We start from the raw sequence: 23,032 nt of genomic DNA, 5'->3' as shown, positions 1-23,032 counted from the left end.
CAGAGTATACTTTTTAATTTGTTTTTAGGGAACTACATCTCATTTATCTTTATGTCCCAGGACCTATCACAAAACTTAACATGTAGCAACTGGTGACAAAATATTTGTGGATTTATTTAACAAGGGAGTTGGGAGGGGTCAGAGAAGGAGGGTGAAGAGCATCACACATATGTGCACATGCTGAACACGTGAGGATGTCTTCTCAATCTGACCAGACCCAGAATATGAAGCAGAAATGGAATCTGTGCCAAGGGGTTTCCAGCACCCTTTGAATTCTGCTTGGTGTGTATGAGGATGTACCGAGACAAGTTCCGTGGCAGTTAGGAAGTGAACTGGCTGCCAAGATGGAGAGGGAGGAGCAAACAGTCTTCACCTTCTACTATCCCGAGGTTCCCAAAGTCAAGGGGGACCGGAGATACCGAAGGGTGAGGAGATGGCTAGTTGTAGTTCAATGGGAAGAAGAGGACTTGTTTAGAGGTGGGTCTAGACAGAGTGTCCTAAAGATAGGGAAGAGATGACCCTGAGCTGTTTTTTTCTGGAAGGAGTAGGGAGAGATGTCCTAGGCTCACATGTGGGGGTGCTTGAGGTAGAGAAGAGCAGGGACCCCGGGGAGTAAGGGTTATCTTCCTGGGTAGGCAATGTCTCCCTCATCCCTTGCCCTTGTAGCCTACCCTCCCCACCCAACATCCGAGTGCCTTGATGCCACCCCAGAGGCGACAGCAGCATGTGGATCAGACACACACCTACATCCGAATGTTCTGTGGCAGCCTCTGTGGCTTTAGCCTCCTGGTGCTGATCTGCATGTCCCCACTGAACTGGGTGCAGTTCCTGGTGATCAATGATGGCCTTGAGCTCTACGCAGGACTCTGGATCCCATGCAACCATGAGCTGTGCTGGAGCCACACACCCAAGCCACCCTGTGAGTGTCACTGAATTGAATGCTGCAGGCCCCACAGTTCCAGAATTTTCTGCCTCATTGGCTCTTCATCTCTTTTCCTCCGAGATCTTTTGACCTTCACCTCTCTGAGTCCAGAAGGGATCTCAGCCAGACTGTGAACATGGACGTCCTTTTCTCTGATATCCTCTGTGTACCCGTTCTCCTTCATACCTCAGGTCATTTCCTCTCCCAGATTATGAGCTGATAGCCTTTTCCTCTCTGTGAAGAACTTGTTTGTCATTTATGAGCTGTTCTTGTGATGCAATGAGATTGTTAGTCTAATGTGGTTTGCAGAAATAGGAGCGCTGGATCATAGCTGGAGGAAAGAGCAAAGTGTCTCAGCCTTGGTCAGTTTTAACTTTCAGGGTCAGTTTGTTCTGCTAACTGTAGAAGAGAAGTTGAATGTGTGTCAGATATGTAGTATAACAAATGCCAGATATTTAGAGAATAAATTGTCAAATTTTTGTGAATTTAAGTAAATCTGAAGATGAAACACATAATATTAAAAAAATAAATTTCTAGGGGAACTTCCCTGGTGGTACAGTGGCTAAGAATCCCAATGCAGGGGGCCCAGGTTCAATCCCTGGTCAGGCTACGAGATCCCATATGCCACAACTAAGACCTGGCACAGCCAAAAAATAAATATATTAAAAATAAATTTCTAGGACCATATGCATGAAGCTTTTCAAGCAGAACTAAGACTTGGAGGAAAGCTAAAACTGTACTATACAGTTTCCCCAACATCCACCAAGAGGATGGATACATTTATGCAAAAGGACAGGTACTGTGAAAGAAAGCATACACGAGTAAAGTGTTTATTTCTCCGAAGATGAACAGGAGTCCAAAATTTGTGGGGAGGGGGCATCTATCCAACCCTGAAGTGGAGTATCACCTATCTGGCATGGGCTCATATTTAGGATGGGTTTCTCAGGTAGTTCTGGTGGTAAAGAACCCACCTGCCAATGCAAGAGACATAAGACATAAGGGTTCCATCCCTGGAAGAGGGCACAGCAACCCACTCCGGTATTCTTGACTGGAGAATCCCATGGACAGAGGAATGTTGGTGGGCTACAGTCCATAGGGTCACAAAGACTCAGACAAAACTGAAGCAACTTAGCATCCATGCACACATATTTAGCATCTGGAACTAAGGGATAGGATCCTAAAATGAGATCTTCCAGGAGGAACTAAAATGAAAGGCAGGCAGACAATTCAACTACATCTTCAACTAAAACTAAAAACTAGAGAAAATAATTGTAACAAATATGAAAGATAGAAGGTTAATGGCCTTAATATATATTAGATGATATACAAGTTTTTATTATAATAAAATACCTCCATAAATAAACCTTTTGTAAACAATTTACAAAACAGACACTGCAGATGTCTAACAAACATAGGAAAAATTACTTTAACCTCAATCTGTCATTAAAGAACACCAATCAAATGAACAGTGAGATAGGATGTTTAGCCATGATATTAACAGAGATGTGTAAATGGTAATATGTGTGCACAGTGCTGCACACACTCACACCATGAGAACAACCAAAGCAGTATGATAATTGCATTCAGAGATTTACACTCACTAACTTCATTTCTAGAGAAATGGAGTAAGAGATAGAGGCCTAGCGACTTCCCTGGTGGTCCATTGGTTAAGACTCTGCTTGCACTGCAAGGGGCACTGGTTCAGTCCTTGGTCAGGGGAACTAAAGATCCTACATGTCTCGCAGTGCATAAAATACAAATAAAAATAGATATAGGCATAAACACTAAGCTGCAATTGTATTTATGTTACTGGGTACCCGGGCTAAACCTCAGGCTTTGAGATTATTCTTTAAAATTTTTTTTAATAATTTTGTTTATTTTTGGCTCTTCTGGGTCTTTGTTACCATGTGGACTTCTGTCTAGTTGCGGTGAGTGGGCTTCTCACTGCAGCGGCGTCTCATCGCAGACAGTGGGCCCCAGGTCATGTGGGCTTCAGTAGGTGCTGCACATGGGCTCAGTAGTTGCAGCTCCCCCACTGTAGAGCTCAGGTTCAGTACTAGTGATGCCTGGGCTTGGTTGCTCCAGGCATGGGGGATGTTCCCAGACCAGGGATCAAATCCGTGTCCCCTACATTAGCAGGCAGATTCCTTACCACTGAGCCACCTGGGAACCTCCTATTTAAATCTTTAATGAATCAGAATCTTGAAATGTTGTCACTTAAGCAGTAATTTATTTCTTGGAGCCTTGAATTCACCTATGAGGCCAACTATTGTTTAGAGAATGTCAACTGAGTTAAGTACACAGTTGTAAATATCCACCCTATTTCCAATGTTGTGCTATGCTTAGTCGCTCAGTTGTGTCCCACTCTTTGCGACCCCATGGATTGTAGCCCACCAAGCTCCTTTGTCCATGGGGATTCTCCAGGCAAGAACGCTGGAGTGGGATACCATGCCCTCCTCCAGGGGATCTTCCCAACCCAGGGGTCAAACCCAGTTCTCCCGCATTGCAGGTGCATTCTTTATCAGCTGAGCTACCAGGGAAGCCCGTTTCAGTGTTAACTAGTCCTAATTCTAGGGTCAGTAATTAATCTGCAATACAGATTTCGTTAGGAATGCCCCAAATGTTATCAGTATGTCTAGGATTCATCAGCCTGTAATAATAACATGCTACTGTAAGGCAAGTGCAGAGAAAAAGAGAGCGAGCCAAGCAGTCAGGCAAGAAAAGGGAAATTTATTAGGAGGGAAAAGAGAGGGTGACTGGCCCTTAAAGAGAACCAGCATCCTCCCTTTCTGACGGCAGCCTTCTTATACCCCACCAATGAAAAATTCTCTGAAGGGATGGTCACATAGCTGGAGGTCTGGAATCTGGTGGTCTTGCAGCTTTGAGAAGATAGGCGCCAGTGAGATAACAGGATGCCATTTGGGGAATTTGGTCAATCTCAAGGATCACTGTGATTTATTCTTTGTTTGCGAGGTCGACATTATGAGCCATCTTATCAGTGAGACCCCATGTGGACCCTATCATTCCAGCCTTTTTGGATAAAGGCCGAAGGTCAGTCTTCTGTAACTGCTTCCTGTAGGACAGGGGCATCATGGGGGTGAGATAAGAAAAGGCTGGAATGTAGGTCAAGGGGATTTGTGTAAGGTCAAAGTTTTTGATAATCTGAGTGAGTTAGAAGTAGCTTGTGGATAATTCGGTTGGTGAGGGCTTGTAAGCGATCCTGCCACTGTAAGAGTTACACTGGGCTCCATAGAGGTGAGGGTGTCTGGGGCCCTGGGCACCTTCAGTCTTCAGTCTTCAGTGGTGAGTCCGAGGAGGCTGGGCAGAGCTGGGTTGAAGGACTCCTGCTCAGGACCAGGAGGGGATGTCCGGATTCCTGGAGAGGGATTTGGGCAGTCAACCTTCCAATGTCCCTTTATGCCACAGCTGGGACATGGACCTGGAGGAAGCCTTGGCTATAGGCATGAATGAGCCCAGTGTCTTTCTTTACCGCATTTGAAACAGGGTCCAGGTGGTTTCCGTTCCTTGCTGGTTGGTGGAGGCTTGGAAACCATGTAGGACAGTGGCTAAAAGGTAGTCTTTGGCCTGATCTCACTGGGCCTTCTTTAGCTTTGCCTTTTCTTCCCAGTTATTGAAAATCTTAAAGGCTAAATTTAAAAGGTCTCGTTGAGGGAGTTGAGGGCCTTCTTCTGCCTTTTTTTGGTTTCTTTTGGATATCTGGGGACGACTGGGACATAAAATGGGTCTAATTTTGTGTATTTTTGTAGCACTTCCGTTAACTTGGCTAGAAATTGTGCCGGGTTTTCGTCTAGTCTTTGAGTTACTTCCTGGAGCTTAATCAAAGTTGACGACTTTATGCCCTGCCTTTTGAAGGCCCACAGTGAGGCAAGCAATCATAAGATCTGGCTGCTCCAGATCTCCCTGCCTGATAATCCCAGCTGGGATCATCTCCGGGGCGGGGAAGCCCCTATGGGCTCAGTGTCATCTGTCCTGTGTGTCTCATCAGCATGCGCCTGAGAGGCTTGCCATATTCCTCCCTTCTCTTCTGGGAGAAGAGTGGGTGAAAGGATGATGTAAATATCATGCCAGGCTAAGTCATAAGACTGGGTAAGATACTTGAATACTTTTAGATAATTATCAGGATCTGAGGAGAAGGAGCCAAGACTCTCTTCAATCTGAGCTAGATCAGTGAGGGAGAATGGGACATGAACCCCAACAATGCCTTCTGCTCCAGCTCCTTCCTGTAAAGGGAGGAGTGGAGCAAGGGAAGGAGTGGGGTCCTGCGTTAGGTTTCCAGTTTTAAAGTTGTTCAGGACCGGGTACACGGAGGGCATCTAGGAAGGTCCCGGTAAAGCCATGGGACCCTCAGGGTAGAGGGTGGGGCTGAGGTCTCCGTGTATCTCAGACACAGGCTGGGGAGGGGGTTGGGAGCTGGAGGCCTGCGCTTGAGAAGGAGGAAGGTAGGAGGGTTCGTAAGATAGAGGTTGTGGCACAGGGTCTGGGGCAGCTGCAAGGGAATCGGGAGCGCTAGGCATGGGCTGTGGTCAGGAGGGTGGAAGGAAGAAGAAGTCTGAATAGGGAACAGGAAACACTGTATTGGGAGGATGTGGCCCAGAGTGGGCTAAGAGTACTTGAGAAGTAGAACAGAATTCACAGAGGGGGTCCAGAGGGGGTCCAGAGTGGGTCGAGAGCGAAGAGCAAAGAAAGCCTGAACGTAAGGGATTTCTAACCACTTACCATTATGGCGGCAGAAGTTATCAAAAGTCCTATAGAGGATTATACTCGAGAGTTCCGTTTTCTGGCCACTGGGATGTGTTACCAAGTCTGTATTGCGGCCAGACAGTGTTAGAATAGTAAATAAGTCTTTTTGGTCTGATCTCCCCTTGGAAGCCCACATCTTTTAGGTTTCGGAGAAGACATCCTAGAGGAGTAAATTTTGAGGGCGGGGGTTGAGAATTTCCATTTGCGGCCGAATAGGGAGGTTAGCTGCTACTGTTACTAAGTCGCTTCAGTCGTATCTGACTCTGGGCGACCCCATAGATGGCAGCCCACCAGGCTCCCCCGTCCTTGGGATTCTCCAGGCAAGAACACTGGAGTGGGTTGCCATTTCCTTCTCCAATGTATGAAAGTGAAAGTGAAGTCGCTCAGTCGTGTCTAACTCTTACCGACCCCTTGGAATGCAGCCTACCAGGCTCCTCCATCCATGGGATTTTCCAGGCAAGAATACTGGAGTGGGGTGCCATTGCCTTCTCCGATAGGGAGGTTAGACAAGGGCGAGAGAAAGTGAGGAGAAAGATCCGAGAGAAAAGGCGTCCCTGTTCTCAGGATTTTCTCAGAGAGTAATAATAGTCTGCTTTGAAATGGGCGTCCCCTATTTCAAAGTCAGATGGGGCACAAGGCCAAGGGCCAGAGGGCAGTGGGGATCCTCCCACCTAGTGCTAGGACTTGGAAATGAAGCGAGAGAGAGACAGAGAGAGAGAGGAGAGAGGAGAAAGAGAGAGAGGAGAGAGAGAGAGAGAGGATCCGAGAGGATCCAAGGGAATGGGATTTCACTCACCCTTGTAACCGATGGATGAAATGTGGGCCAGCGTGTGGATGTCAGTCCAGTTGGGATTTCACTCACCCTTGTAACCGATGGATGAAATGTGGGCCAGCGTGTGGATGTCAGTCCAGTTGGGATTTCACTCACCCTTGTAACCGATGGATGAAATGTGGGCCAGCGTGTGGTTGTCAGTCCAGCAAGGCAAGTGGAAAGTCCCGTCCCCGAGCTCGTGCAGTTTCTCGGCCAGGTCCAAGGGAGGGGCCCACCAGAGGTGGGCTTGGAGAGGAGCCCACCCACTTGCGGTGGGTCTTCCCTCCCGGGTTTCGGCACCAGAAAGTAAGGCGAGTGCAGAGAAAAAGAGAGCGAGCCAGGCAGTCAGGCAAGAAAAGGGAAATTTATTAGAGGGAAAAGAGAGGGTGACTGGCCCTTAAAGAGAACCAGCATCCTCCCTTTCTGACGGAGTCCTTCTTATACCCCACCAGTGAAAAATTCTCTGAAAGGATGGTCACGTAGCTGGAGGTCTGGAATCGGTGGTCTCGCAGCTTTGAGAAGATGGGCGCCAGTGAGATAACAGGATGCCATTTGGGGAATTTGGTCAATCTCAAGGATCACTGTGAATTATTCTTTGTTTGCAAGATCGACATAATGAACCATCTTATCAGTGAGACCCCATGTGGACCCTATCAGCTATTATTGCCCAAGTTCAAGAACTACAAACTTTTACCTACTGGACTGCAAAAATTTAGCCACGTCTGCCATGGTGTCCCCAGTCATTTCTGAGACTTTCACTGGGGCTATCTCAGATGGACTCAGATGGGTTCATGTTCCTTCGTCCTAGACTTACTTCAGGCCGCTGTTCCTCTACCTCTTTCTTCCCCTGGTTCTAGATAACTGATAGCCTCTGTGCTGTATTGGTGATGGGATGAAGAAAGAATGGGAGTAAAGGGTGCAATCCTTCATTTCTACTACTAGGTCTCAGCGTGCAACAGACCTTCTGCTAATTTCCTACATAAGTGAGATCAGACCATAATGTAAAGGAAAGTGTGTTGCCAGTGAGAGGGACTTGAACTGTTTTGCAGAAGGTAAAGAAAGCCTGGGTCTTTAGTCCAGAGCCAGGACCCTGGGAACCATCACACAATAAACACCCACAAGCTGTGTAGGGATGTTTGATTCTAGTGTATCCAGTAGGTACGAGTGAATCTAAATACAAAGAAGGTTTCAGAACTTCCTCTCCAGAGTGCTAGGTATCCATCCAAAATCTCTTGTATTCCAAAACCACATCCTTCGGGCACTTCCGCTGAGCCTGGGGGAGTTTTGATCTTACGCTCCTGGAATGGAGGCACAATGGCAGCAGCTTGGAGGTTTAAATTTGGCTAAATAAGTGGACTGATTGCTCTGCTTGTCTCCAGCAGCACCTTCCTCATCCTCAAAGCCAATGTCTACTTTCCATCTCCATCTACTCAATCTGGCTCCTTCAGAGTTAAAAGGTGCTAGATTTCTTCGGAGTACTGCTACCCTGTCCTGGCTTTGATTTTTGCTGAAGGCACTAGAGTGAAGTGAGGGGAGCCCTCTTGGAACATCACATTACCAGATGACTTCTCTACTCTGCTCTTTATTGTTCCTCTTTTGATGTTGTTGGAAAAGGAAGGTTTGCTTTATTGAGGAACCCAGCAACTCAGGGAAAAGGTGGGCTTGTGTCCAGACACCAGCTCTGCACATTCTGCTCCACCATGAAAGCTTCTCAGATGGTAAAGAATCCACCTGCAAGGCAGGAGACATGGGTTCGATCCCTGGATTGGGAAGATCCCCTGGAGAAGGGGATGGCTACCCACTCCAGTATTCTTGCCTGGAGAATCCCATCAACAGAGGAGCCTGATGGGCTATAGTTTATGGGGATGCAAAGAGTCAGACACAACTGTGCATGTAATTTATATATTTTGTATCTATGAATGTTTCTAAAGGGAGAATCATTTGGGAAGGAGGTCAGAGTCTTCATTATCTTCCACTGTGTGCAGACTTTTTTTCTGATTGGTTGGTGGTGAGGTAACAGGGTGGTGTTTTAGGAACCTTGTGCTCAGGCTGAAGTCACCATCCTTTATGTGGGTGGGGGCCTTAGTTCCTAGTTTCAGGACTTAATGAAGCTCAGGTTCTTTTTTTGTTTGTTTGTTTTTTGGCTGCACTGGGAGTTTGTTGCTGTGCATGGACTTTCTACAGTTGCGAAGAGCAGGGGCTACTCTTCACATGGGCTTCTCATCGTGGTGGCTGTCTTTGTTGTGGAGCACAGGGCCTAGGGCACTGAGGGTTTCAGTAGCTGCTGTCTGTAGGCTCCAGAGTGAAGGCTCAGTAGTGGTGGCCTAGGCGCCTAGTTGCCCCTCAGCATGTGGGATCTTCCCAGACCAGGAATCAAACCGGTTTCCCCTGCATTGCAAGGCGGTTCTTAATCACTAGACCACCAGGGAAGCCTGAAGCTCAGGTTCTTGCTATCTCATCACAGAAAGAATTCAGGGAAAGACAAAGTTGATAGGTAAGAAGTGGATTTATTTAGAGAGAAACGCACTCCACAGACAGAGTGTGGGCTCTCTCAGAAGGCAAGACCAGCATGCTCTTTCATCTCATGTTGTCTTCAGTTCCCCACTGCTTCCTTTTGGGGTGTCAACAGCCTTAACAGAGATGAGCATCTCACGTGAACCAAGCCCATTTGTTCACAAGAGTGGGGTGGCTTCCAGCTCTACACCTCTCACTTTCCAGAGACTCTTGGGCAGTTTTCCTAATAATGGAAGGGGATCTTGCCCATCACTTACAAACTGCCAAATGGTTTCTCAATTCACTGAGAAATGCTACTTCTTTCTAGTTGGCCAGTGCCCCCTCCTGTCCTGGCAGCTTTCACATGCTACCTGGTGGTGCTCTGAAGTACAGAATCACTGATTGGGCTGACACTAAGAATAGCAGCAAGGATATTATCAAGTTTTCCAAATGATTTGGACTTCTTCTCTGCCAAATTGAAAGTGATGTCTCTTCCAGGATGTTAGCTTCATTGTCTTCCCTAAATGGGAGGCTTGTTTTGCTATTCCCGCAGCCTAAGTCCACATCAATGCGTGTCCTTAAAGAAAGCTTAGAAATGTTTGGGTACAGGTGACCCACATGGGTGTTCCTTCTATCCAGGGTGCTTCTCTCTGGACCAAGATTTCTTACTGACATGTACAAGTAGGGACTTTTGTAACAGGTTCTAAAATTTTTGAAACATTAATAGGTAAGCTGCCATATAAACTGTTGGTTAGGGCTTCCTTGGTGGCTTATTGGTGAAGAATAACCAGCCAATGCAGGAGACATGGGTTCGATCTCTGGTCCTGGAAGATCCCACATGCCATGGAACAACTAAGCCTCTGTGCCACAACTACTGAGACTGTGCTCTGGAGCCTGCAAGCCGTGACTACTGAAGCCCGCACACCCAAAGGCCAAAGCTCTGCAATAAGAGAAGCCACCACGTTGAGAAGCCCGCACGCCACAGTGAAGAATAGCCCCTGTTTGCCACAACGAAGACCTGGTGCAGCCCAAAATAAATAATTTCATTTTAAAAAATTGTTGTTTAGAATTTAAGATATGATTTATTCTTACAGGATGTAGAGGCTTGAATTCAGCTTTCAGACCTTTTGTTTTGTTACATGAATTTTAGGAAAAAACTATGAAGTTAGCCAAATGTAGCTGTTTGAGACTCTGAAGCTAAGTGCTTAGTTTGGTTAGATAATTTGTTGCGTATCGTTATCACGGTAGACATGGTTCCTCTAAGGGTTTAGACTATACTATGCTGCAAGCCTTTAGTTGTTCTCATGGAATTGTGAGTGATCTTGTTTATGGAGTTTTCAGGCGAAGAGAAACTCAGACTAAAAGGATGGTTAAGAAGAACGTGAAAGTAGTCTTCCCCTCGTGGTAGAAGAAAGACTAGACTGTAACATCTTAGACAGGAGTTGGACTGGATATCTTAGTCCTCTTTTGTGTTTTAAATATCAGAACTCATGTGAACCAGCATAAGCTAAAGAGTGAACTTCTTTATAGAGATTCAGAAGAATCTCATAACTCCCAAAGGCAGGAAGTTTTCTGGACCTCAGGGGATTCCAGAGGAGACTGTGATCTCAGGCAAAGAAAATCAAGCCAACTAGTCATTCAGTCCCTCCTGAACTCCTTTGTCACTTCACTTTGGTTATGCTTTATTTTATCTCTACAGCTCAGTTTTTCCTGTTTATTAGTATATAAGTGCCTGGAAAGGGGGATATCCCAGGCTAGCTTTATGTCTTCTTGGTTCAAGTAAGCAAAAGAGGAAAGTAGCATCAATCAGTCCCAAATCCAGATAGCCAAGCACAGGAATTAAACTGGTACCTTTCCTTGGTCCTACTAATGATAGTCAAAGGAGTTGTAGGCAAGGGTCCAGGGCTTGAGACAAGGGCTGTGAGGGCCCATGGAAGACTACAGGCTCAATACTGCAAAAGATGCTTCTCACACTGGGCTTCATGCAGCTCAGTCTAGCTGATGGCCCTAGCTGGCTAGCTCTGTATATCATTTTATTTGTTTATTTTTTGGCTGTGTGGGTCTTCGCTGTGTGGGCTTTTCTCTAGTTGTGGTGAGTGGAGGCTACACTCTAGTTGAGGTGCACGGACTTCTCTTTGCAGTGGCTTCTTACTGCAGAGCGCGGTCTCTAGGGCTCTTGGGTTTCACTAGTCGTGACACAGGGGCTCAGTAGTTGCAGCTCTAGGGCTCTAGAGCATTGGCTCAATAGTTGTGGAGCAGTGGCTCAGTTGCCTCCAGGAAGGTGGGATCTTGCCGGATCGGGGATTGAACCCACGTCCCTTGCATTGGTAGGCGGATTCTTTACCACTGAGCCACCAGGGAAACCCCTAACTGGCTAATTCTGAATGACCTAGTTTTCAGAAAATGTGCTGCCCTTGGGTTTTCATGTTTTAATGCGGCTAACTTGTTGAGGCCATATAGCACCTGACCTCTGTGAGTAAAAGGGTGAAAAAGAAAGTGAAAGTGAAATTTGCTCAGTCTTGTCTGACTCTTTACGACCCCTTTGGAATTTTCCAGGCCAGAATAATGCAGTGGTAGCCTTTCCCTTCTCCAGGGGATCTTCCCAACCCAGGGATCGAACCCAGGTCTCCCACATTGCAGGTGGATTCTTTACCAGCTGAGTTGCAACGGAAGCTCAGAAATATTGGAGTGGGTAGGAGGGTGGTTTCTCTTAATGGAAATTACTGTTATTAATTTTTGTTAGCCAGTGGTATGTTCTAGACAACAAAATAAAACTTAAGAGGCAGTTTGTGGACAAGAATAAGCTTGGTAGTCTTCTCTCTAAGGTTACTTGGAAGCTGGACTTGGCTTTTTAGGCATAAAAGTGCTTAGAGAAGTTTTCCTGGTAGGGATGAGCTGGTCCTTGTTACATTGAGACAGAAAATAAGCTAGATGAGGAAGCACCCTATGAAGAAATTGAAGATATTGGTAGATCTGTGGTACCTCAGTAAAGATACATCTACTTGTAAGTTACTCCATTTCTTAATTCTTCTGTAAAACTGGGGAAGATAAAATACAGAAGAATTGTTCTATATTGCTGGGGAAGTCAAGCGAAGGATCTATTTCATGTTAGGGATATAGTAGCAAAAAGTAAGCGCTGGCGGGGCTTCCTTGGGGGTCCAGTGGTTAAGAATCAGCCTTGCAATGCAAGGGACACAGGTTCAATCCATCCCTGGTTCAGGACAATCCCATGCTGAGGAGCAACAAAGCCTGCGAGCTGCAACTACTAAGCCCATGTGCTGCAGTTTCTAAAGCCCACTCACCTAGAGTCTGTGCTCTGCAACAAGAGAAGCCACCTCAATGAGAAGCCTGCCCGCCCCAACAAACAGCCCCCACTCGACTCGCCACAAGTAGAGAAAGCCTGAGTGCAACCATGAACACCTACCACAGCCAAAAAATAAAATAAATACGCAAATAAATATTAAAAAAAAAAAAACAAACAGGAAGGGTTGGCATGTTCCCTCTTCTTTCTTACCAACACCCAGTCTGAAGGGGCAGAAACAAGGAGAGCAGAACCCTGGAGCCAAGAGATGAGCAAGAGGCGTGTTATGGCACCAGGGTCAGGGCATTGGAGCAAAAGAACCTTAGCAGACCTGTCCTCAAACACACGTGAGGTGGGGCCTTGAGAGACTCAGAAAAAAGAGGAGGTATCTGTGGGGTGTTAAATTCCTGCAGTCCAGTAAATTGGGGGCTTGAAATCATTACGAGATGGGAGTTAAGGTAAATGTGACTTCATTTTATAGCCACAGGCTGATTGTTCACACCAGATACATCTAAAAGAGAAACATACATAGAAACAAACTCCAACAATGGTAAAATCATTAAGCAAAGTATGTTGATATGATAGACTATCTTGTAGCTATTAAATGTGATCTTTACAGCAGATGATCTGAGAAAACCTTACTGCATCATCTCTTTAAAAAAATCACTAAATTCAGTATCATGTCGACTATGTACAGGGGATAGAAAAATACCAGAAAGAAACCAAATAAGATGCTAACAATGGTTGTCTGTGGGTAGTGGGAATGTGGCTGATATACTTCCTGCTTCTTGGCAATTTGTAGCCCCTCCAATGCTATATTGAGTATGTATTACTTTTAGAATTAGAATTAGGAACAAGAAAAAGTTCAAACGTGTTGTAATATTGGTCACACCTCTTATAAGCTGGTCTACATCTAAGTTACTGCACTAACGTACCCAGAACTATTTGTATATTATCTTTAGTTTTACAGTGAAGGTTTTGCCTTCATAGTAAAAAATTCCGAACGTCAATGAAGAGCTGGGAAAGATTCTTACCTTGTGCCCGGGACGCCACATAGCAAGCTCAGTTTCATCCTCTTTAGTCTTCTCTCCCTTCTCTTAAGACTCTGTCTGGTTTTCTTAAGGAGAGGTTCCCAGCTGGACTAACCAAGCCTCTCCTTCTCTTTGGCAGATTACCTCCAATATTCCAGGGCCTTCTTCCTCATCTCTGTCTTCACCATACTTGTTGTCCTTGGCTGGCTCTTCAGTTCTTGCCTCCCTAGAAGAGGAAGGGTGACTGGTAACTTGGATCTGAAGGTATCCATGCTCAGCTTCATCTCAGGTACAGACCTAGATGGCAGGGTAGTACTGTGGTAAAACTGCTGAGGGAACAAACTTCTGTGTGGGTTTTTGTCCTCTTTTTCTTGTTCCCTTTCTCTTCTTCATTCCATCAAGTTGCCAGCTACCTGCCCTGTCTTACTGTATGAAACACATTCGTTAACTTAACCCAGGGAAGAGGCCTCACCTTGGTCAGTCATCTTGATTAGATTTTTATCTCTTTGATCCTTTCTATGTAATATGGTATGGGCTTCTCCAGTGGCTTAGTGGTAAAGAATCTGCCTGCAACACAGAAGACGTGGGTTCGACCCCTGGGTGGGGAAGATCCCCTGGAGGAGGAAATGGCAGCCCACTCCAGTTATTCTTGCCTGGGAAATCCCATGGACAGAAGAACCTGGCAGGCTACAGTCCATGGGGTTGCAAAAAAGTTGGACACAACTTAGCGACTAAACAATGACAAATAATGTGGTGTCTGGAAGTAGAAGAATTGAGGGTAGCAGTCAAGGCAAATTAAAGACACTGAGGGGTGTGACATGTTTTCTTCTGGTCCTAGCCTCCTGCTTGCTGCTCTGCCTCATCCTGTTTCTGGAACAGGTTGACTTGCATACTTCGGAAAGAGTGGAGTCAGCTCTCCTGTGGCCCTATCAGGTTAATTGGGGGAGTGACTTCATATACTTGTTTGCGGGTGAGTCAGTCCCCTTTATGCCTTAAGCTAGGAGGATAGAAGGGGAAATCAGTTCTTGAAAGGGAGGAGGAATGTAGGAGAAATAGAAGCACTAACCATTCCTATTAAAAACATTCATACTTCAAGAGGCAGTGTGGTATGGTAAAGAAAACATGCATTTTGGAGTCTGAAAAAAATCTAGAATTAGTAACCTGTTCTACTAACTGGCTTCCCTGGTGGCTCAGACGGTAAAGCGTCTGCCTACAAAGCCAGAGACCTGGGTTCAATCTCTGGGTTGGGAAGATCTCCTGGAGAAGGAAATGGCAACCCACACCAGTATTCTTGCCTGGAAAATCCCACGGATGGAGGAGCCTGGGAGGCTACAGTCCATGGGGTCGCAGAGTCAGACACGACTGAGCGGCTTCACTTTCACTTTTCTACTAACTGAGGCACAGATGGGTTGAGAAACTTGCTCAAGACCACAGAGAAAGTAGGAACTATGCTTTGCATCCAGGAGGTTCAGGCTTTGCCCTAACCACGGAAGAGTAACGTAATGAAATGGGAGTGCAGGAGGGTAAAGGAACCCTGCTGGCGGAGGGCGGGGGTGGGCAGGGGATTGACTTCACTGAAAAGAGCCCTTGTGAGCTGAATATTGAAAGAATGAGTTAGAATTTTCAAAGCCCAAAGACCATCTGTCTCTTGAAACTCACCTCGAATTCTTCTCTTCCCCTAGGGATTGTCTCCTTCCTCAATTACATAACTTCCAGATCTCCTCCTCTGGATCAAGACATCACTGCAGTTCCTACAGAAAAGTCAAGGCTGGGATTTGGTCCAGTGACTCTGCCTGGTGAAGATGACTGGTCAGAGCTTCTGACAGAATCTTTGAGTGAGATCAACAAAACCCATCAAATATAGAACTGTGACTGATAAGAACCCAGCTACTGCTTGACTTAAAAACAGGGGAGAAGCTAACTGAGTAGGGAATGATTGTGCAAATTTGAGGAAACTCTCCTAATATCATGTCCACATAACTGAAGGGGACAGCATTAAAGCTGATGAAATGTCCTTTGTGTATGTTGCATCCAAAATGGGTATGATAGTCATAAAGCAAATAATGAAAACTCCCAGAAGAAAAAGTTGCTAAAATATCAGTGTTTAGATACATGGATGAAAGAAACTAGCAATAGATGGCAGGCATTGAACCAGAGCTCTCTTGGGAATCAGGGATTTCACAGACCAGAATGGTGCATGCAGGAAAATGTCACCAGGTTTTGTTTGGACTTTTCTTTGCCATGTGTGGCCTTGGGAATACTCAGGATGGAAGGCATTTGCACACTATTGTTGAATCTGAATTGGGCATCATTACCAGAAACGGAATGAATATCAGTGGAGATAATACCTACCACCCAACGGAGTTGAGAAGTGCTGGATAGATTTAGGGGAATCTATGACACCTCCCTTTTCTATGAGGAATGGTAATTTGAAACCCTTGTACTCTATTCAGTAAACTGACAGCTTCTTTATAGGCTGGGGGTTATGTGAACCAGACATCTGTAAACTCTGAAATTCTTTTTTTTTTTTTTACTCTGAAATTCTATATGCTCTTTTCTGTGAAGGGCCATACTGTCTTTTTAAAATTTATTTTTAATTGGAGGATAATTGCTTTTACAATGTTGTGTTAGTTTCTGCCATACAGCAAGGTGAACTCCATGATAGGGCTTTGACCCTTCTGATTCTTCAGGGATCTATTATGTCTTTCCAAGTCAAATGAGGCTAAAGGATTTTCTTCAGCCTAAGCATATATGTGGACCAAGTTAAAATTTTTCTCCATGTTTTATATACTGTGTAAGACCAGTAAGGGTAGGGGCATTCAGGTAATCACATGAATATTTTGATGGCTAGAGATCCCTTTTAAACTCAGACCAGATTCCATGCAGAAGGTCCCGGACATTCATCCTGTTTTTTATTCCTTTAGTAGCTGCCGCTATGCTTCTGCTGGTTGAGGTCCATCCTTCTTCTCCTCAAGCCTGGCAATAGAACGGAATAGTGGCCAGTTTCACCCCTTGCTACTCTTAAAGATAAGCCTTGGGATCCTTTTGTTTTAAAGATTCATTGATAATCATTGTATAAAACAAACATAACAGCTCTAATAATCCTGGCCCCCCCATCAGTCATTACCAATACTTTCCAGATGGTAACTGGAAGACTATTAGGTTAATATTTCTGCTTTTATTCTTAAAGGTCAGAGTTAAGCAGCACAGGCATGTGTATACCCACGCACAGAGACACACACAAACGCATGTATATAGACACACCCCATTTTGACCCTGCCTTAGAAAACCCTTCTCTCTTAGTTATGGCAGAATCTAGTGTCCCCCTACTTCAAGGGGCCTCATTTCAGAGGCTATTCAGGCTGTTTCTGGGCCTTTGTCTGGTTGTTAGATGTGAAATTCAAGTCCAGCTTCCCCTCCTCTTGTCACCACTCACACTAAGTATACCCCACAAGTTGACTAATTCAGAACTTAGTGGGTTCATAAGTTTTATTTATTTTATGATTTGGTTTGAAGACTGTAATTATATGACTAAGGAGTTGAGTACTGGTGACTCTTCAGGGAATGGACGTTTTAACTGCAGTGAGAAGGAGGAAGCAGGTGTGAATGAGAAGGAAGGATGCTAGTTCTTCAGAAAGTAACCATTAAGGCCCTGGTTATTACCAGAGGATAGTAACTAAGTTTTCTACTTTGCTATTAGAGAACGATCTTTAAGCATAGAGATCCCTTAATTGCTCCTTTAGAAACTGAAAGCTTGGGATTTTTCTGATGATTCAGTGGTTAAGAATATGCCTTCCAATGCAAGCAACACGGATACCATCCCTGGTCAGGGCACCCAAGGTCCCACATGCCATGGGGCAACTTAGCCTGTGTGCTGAAGAAAATGGTGCACCACAATGACAGATCCTGTGGGCCACAGCTGAGACCTGACTCAGCCAAAGAAATAAGAAGAAGCTGAATGCTCTATTTTCTTCTTACTCTCTTTCTTTGCTTGCAGAGAATCCCTTTAAAAAGCTTAAATAGACTTCCAATTAGATAGCTCATGGGGGGCACTTTCCTCATGGTTCAGTGGCTAAGACTCATCTCCCAATGCAGAGGGCCTGGGTTCCATCCCTGGTCAGGGACGTAGATCCCACATGCCACAGCTAAAAAACTCACATGACGCAAAGAAGTTCAAAGACCCCACTTGGCACAACTAAGACATGGTGCAGCCAAATAAATAAATACTGAAAAAAAAAAAAAGTGGGGGGAATGGCTCATTAAATGACCCTTTGCTACATTCCCTCTCTGCTCCAGATACATTACATGACAGATGAAGGGAGAAGGAGAGAGGAGGGGGGAAATACACATGTATAGCTAGGTCAAAACAAGACAAGCATTTTCAAAAAACAGAAAAATAACAAAACCACAATGCTGTGATTGAGTTAAGCCGAAGACTTATTGGGCTCAAAGTCCAAAAGTTTGGCAGAGGTGAACAGGAAGACAGTTCCTGTTGAGTGAAAAGGACTAAAAGTGCTTCTCAAGATATGGACTAGAGCCAAATTCCCAGCTCTAATTCAAACTAGGGACTTAAAAGAAGCTGAGGACTTCCCTAGTGGCACAGTGGATACGAATCTGCCTGCCAAGGCAGAGGTCATGGGTTCTATCCCTGGTCCATGAAGATCCCACATGCCGCAGAGCAACTAAGCCCCTGCACCACAGTTACTGAACCTGTGCTCTACAAGCCCACGCTCTCGAGCCTGCCAGCCTCAACTACCAAGCCTGTGTACCCCAGAGCCTGTGCTCCACAACAGGAGAAAGCACTACAATGAGAAGCCCATGCATCACAACTAGAGAGTAACTAGAGCAACTAGAGAGAGCCCAGCCCATGCGAAACAACAAAGGCCTAATGCAGCCAAAAATGAATAAATTAATGAATTAATTTAAAGATATTTTAAGAAAAGAAAATCGGGGCTGCAGTTTATTTGGAACTACAGATCCAAAGAGGTCAAAGAACACAAGTACAACCCTGCTTTACGAAGCAGTACATTGATTCATTAACTAGGTTATAACAGAACAGAAAATCTGAAATATCTTATGAGACCTGGCCCTGTACTGGGATCTTTGGCCAAAATAAGGAAATCCCAAAACTATCAGATGGAGTGAGCATACAAGAAGAAAAAGAAAGAAAAAGAGCCAGGAAAATTTTTTGGTGCCTGAACATAGGAATTCTAACCATATACAGAAATGTTCATTTCATTTCATTGATTATCTGCTCTAATTTTTACCAATTTTTTTATTCGATTTACTTTGCATTTAATTCGCGGTTATTCCAGTTTCCTAAGGAGCATAGATTACTGGTTTTAGATCATTTTTCTTTACTAAACATGCACTCAATGCTATAAATTTCCCTCTAAACCCTGCTTTCGCTGCACCCCACAAATTTTGGCAAGATCTATCTTTCATTTTCATTTAGCTCAAAATATTTTAAAATTTTAAGTTCTCTTGAAGTTTTTTCTTTGATCCGTGTGTTATTTAGAAGTCAGTTATTTAATCTCCAAGTGCTTAGGGAGTTTCCTAGCTGTCTTTCTAAAGTTGAATTTTAGTTTAATTCCATTGTGATTTGAGAGCACACACAGTATAATTGTAATACTTTTAAATTTGTTGAGGTGTGTTTTATGGCCCAGAATGTGGTCCATCTTAGTGGATATTCCTGGTCTATCACTGTCAGTTATATCCAGTTGGTTGATGGTGTCCTCATTAACGTTCTACCTGCTAGATCTGTCCATTTTTGATAAAGAGTGTTGAAGTTTCATGGCAAATAGATGGGGAAACAGTGGAAATAGTGACAGACTTTATTTTTGGAGCTCCAAAATCACTGCAGATGGTGACTGCAGCCATAAAATTAAAAGGCACTTGCTCCTTGGAAGAAAAGTCATGACCAACCTAGACAGCATATTAAAAAGCAGAGACATTACTTTGCCAACAAAAGTCCATCTAGTCGAGGCCATGGTTTTTCCAGTAGTCATGTATGGATGTAGAGTTGGACTATAAAGAAAGCTGAGTGCTGAAGAATTGATGCTTTTGAACTGTGGTGTTGGAGAAGACTCTTGAGAGTCCCTTGGACTGCAAGGAGATCCAACCAGTCCATCCTAAAGGAGATGGGTCCTGGGTGTTCTTTGGAAGGACTGATGGTGCAGCTGAAACTCCAATACTTTGGCCACCTGATGTGAAGAGCTGACTCATTTGAAAAGACCCTGATGCTGGGAAAGATTGAAGGCAGGAGGAGAAGGGGACAACAGAGGATGAGGTGGTTGGCTGGCATCACCGACTCAATGGACATGAGTTTGAGTAAACTCTGGGAGCTGGTGATGGACAGGGAAGCCTGCCATACTGCAGTCCATGGGGTCACAAAGAGTCGGACATGACTGAGCAACTGAACTGAACTGAACTGAACTGAACTGTTGTTTAAGCTTCCAACTACGATAATGGATTAACCTATTTGTTCTTGTAGTTTTATCAGTACGTGGCTCAGGTCCTGTTGTTAGGCACATACACTTTAAGGATTGCTATGTATTAAGGGATTGACCTTTTTATCATTATGTAACATTCCTCTTTATCCCTTACAACCTTCCTTTTTCTAAAGTCTGCTCTGTATGAACTTAGTAAAATTATTACTAGTTTTATTAAGGAACTATTACTAGTAGTAGTAGGAATTATTACTTCCTACTTTCATTTGATTAGTGCCAGGGGTCGTGAGGAGTCGGACACGACTGAGCGACTTCCGTTTCACTTTTCACTTTCATGCATTGGAGAAGGAAATGGCAACCCACTCCAGTGTTCTTGCCTGGAGAATCCCAGGATGGGGGAGCCTGGTGGGCTGCCTTCTATGGGGTCGCACAGAGTTGGACACGACTGAAGCGACTTAGCAGCAGCAGCAGCAACAGCATGGCATATCTATCTTCATCCCTTTCAGTTCAGTTCATTTCAGTCACTCAGTCATGTCCAACTCCTTGCAACCCCATGAACTGCAGCATGCCAGGCCTCCCTGTCCATCACCAACTCCCAGAGTTTACCCAAACTCATGTCCATTGAGTCGGTGATGCCAGCCAACCATCTCATCCTCTTTTGTCCCCTTCTCCTCCTGCCCTCAACCTTTCCCAGCATTAGGGTCTTTTCAAATGAGTCAGCTCTTAGCATGAGGTGGCCAAAGTATTGGAGTTTCAGCATCAACATCAGTCCTTCCAATGAACACCCAGGACTGATCTCCTTTAGGATGGACTGGTTGGATCTCCTTGCTGTCCAAGGGACTTTCAAGAGTCTTCTCCAACACTACAGTTCAAAAGCATCAATTCTTCGGCGCTCAGCTTTCTTCACAGTCCAACTCTCACATCCGTACATGACCACTGGAAAAACCATAGCCTTGACTAGATGGACCTTTGTTGACAAAGTAATGTCTCTGCTTTTTAATATGCTGTCCAGGTTGGTCATAACTTTCCTTCCAAGGAGTAAGTGTCTTTTAATTTCATGGCTGCAATCACCCTATGCAGTGATTTTGGAACCCAGAAAAATAAAGTCTGACACTGTTTCCACTGTTTCCCCATCTATTTGCCACAAAGTGATGGGGCCGGATGCCATGATCTTAGTTTTGTGAATGTTGAGCTTTAAGCCAACTTTTCCACTCTCCTCTTTCACTTTTATCTATATGTGTCTTTATTTTAATTAGGCTTCTCTTAGACAACAGAGAGCTGGGTCTTCTTCTTTGACTCACTCTAAAAATCTCTGTTTTCTAATTGGTATATATAGACCATTGATGTTTAAATTGATTATTGATATAATTGGATTAATATCTACCATATTTGTCACTATTTTCTATTTGTTGCCCTTGTTCGTTGTTCCTATCTTTGTCTTCCTCTCTATTTTTGTCTTTTTTGGTTCTAACTGAGCATTTTATGGACTTTCCAAGTGGCACTAGTGGTAAAGCACCCACCTGCCAATGCAGGAGACCAAAGAGATGTGGGTTTGATCCCTGGGTCGGGAAGATCCCCTGGAGGAGGGCATGGCAACCCACTCCAGTACTCTTGCCTGGAGAATCGCATGGACAGAGGGGCCTCGTGGGCTACAGTTCATAGGGCTGCAAAGAGCTGGACATGACTGAAGTGACAGCATGTGCACGCAAGAGCATTTTATGTGATTCTGTTTCTGTCTTTTCTTAGCATATTAGTTATACATCTTGTATTTATTCCTTTTTTTTAGTGGTTATCTTTGAGTTTGCAAAATCCATTTACAACTAATTCAACTTCCATTTTCAAATAACATCATGCCACTCACAGGTAGTGCAGGTACCTAATAATAACAAAAGAATCCTAACTCCTCCCTCCTGTTGCTTATATCAGTGCTGCCATTAATTTCACTCATACATGGGCATATATAAGTGATACATTGTTGATGTTCATTTTAAACTATTATCTGTTACGTCAATTAAGAATAAGAAAAATGAATGTTTGCTTTACCTTCACTTTTTCCTTCTCTTATGCTTTTCCTTTCTTTATATAAAGTTTCTGACCTGTATCATTTTCCTCCTCTCTGAAGAACTTCATTTAAAATTTCCTGCAAGACAGGTTTATTGATAACAAATTCTGTCAATGTTAGTCTGTCTGGGTAAGTCCTTATTTCCACTTCACTTTTGGAGGTAACTTCACAGGTTACAGAATTCTAGGTTGGGTTTTTTTCTCTCTCAACACTTTAAATATTTCACTCCACTCTCTTCTTGCTTGTATGGTGTCTGAAGAGAAGTCAGATGTAATTCTTTACTTTGCTCCTTTATTGGTAAGGTGCTTCCCCCTACCCTACCCCCGGCTTCTTTCAAGATTTTTTTTGCTACCTTTGATTTTATGCAGTTGAAATATGATATTCCTAGGTGTAGTTTTTCTTTTCTTTTGGCATTTATCCTGCTTTTGATATTCTCTGAAATTCCTGAATCTGTGGCTTGGTGTCTGACATCAATTCGGGGAAAATTCTCCGTCTTATTGCTTCAAATATTCCTTTATTCCTCTTTCTTCTTTTTCTGGCATCCTGACTTCATGTATGGTACCTCTTTAGTAGGTGTCCCACAGTTATACTCTGTTCGGTTATTTTCAGTCTTTTTTCTCTTTGTATTTCTTTTTGGAGGTGTCTATGATATATTCTCATGTTGAGATTATTTCCTCAGCCATGTCCTGTTTACTACTCAGCCCATAAAGACATTCTCTGTTTCTATTACCGTGTTTTTCATCTCTAGCACTTCTTTTTAAATTTCTTCTTATGATTGCGGTCTCTCTGTTTACATTGCCCCTCTATTCTTGTCTGCTGTCTACTTCGTTCACTAGCACCTTAGCATATTAATCATCATTGCTTTAATATGTGTGATAATTCTAACATCCCTGTCATATCTGAGTCTAAGTTTGGTGCTTGCTTTGTCTCTCCAAACAATGTCTTTTTGCCTTTTAATATAGCTTGTGATATTTTCTTGATAGCTGGTCAGGATGAACTCGGTAAAGGAACTGTGGTAAATAAGCCTTTAGAAATGTGGTGATAAGGTGTGGAGGAAGGGGAAGCACTCTGTAGTCCTGTGATTACATCTGTCTTTTTTGTTTGTTTGTTTTGTTTTGTTTTGGCAGTGCCACACAATTTGTGGGATCTCAGTTCCTTAGCTAGGGATTGAACCCACGCTGTCGGCAGTGAGAGCAGAGTCC

At 44.2% G+C, this 23,032-nt stretch overlaps 1 protein-coding gene across 1 annotated transcript; it reads left to right on the top strand.

Moving 5' to 3' along the window:
• LOC102174125 (transmembrane protein 202) lies at positions 307-15,183 on the top strand. Its single transcript, XM_005685319.1, has 5 exons — positions 307-425; positions 667-919; positions 13,459-13,608; positions 14,158-14,289; positions 15,002-15,183. Exons 1-5 carry the CDS (start codon positions 345-347, stop codon positions 15,181-15,183), a joined length of 798 nt encoding a protein of 265 aa, XP_005685376.1. The 5' UTR covers positions 307-344.

The sequence above is a fragment of the Capra hircus genome, chromosome 10 (genome assembly GCF_001704415.2).
Source record: "Capra hircus breed San Clemente chromosome 10, ASM170441v1, whole genome shotgun sequence".
Lineage (NCBI taxonomy): Eukaryota > Metazoa > Chordata > Mammalia > Artiodactyla > Bovidae > Capra > Capra hircus.
The sequence above is the reverse complement of the archived record's forward strand: the minus strand, read 5'-3'. Positions and strand labels throughout refer to the sequence as shown.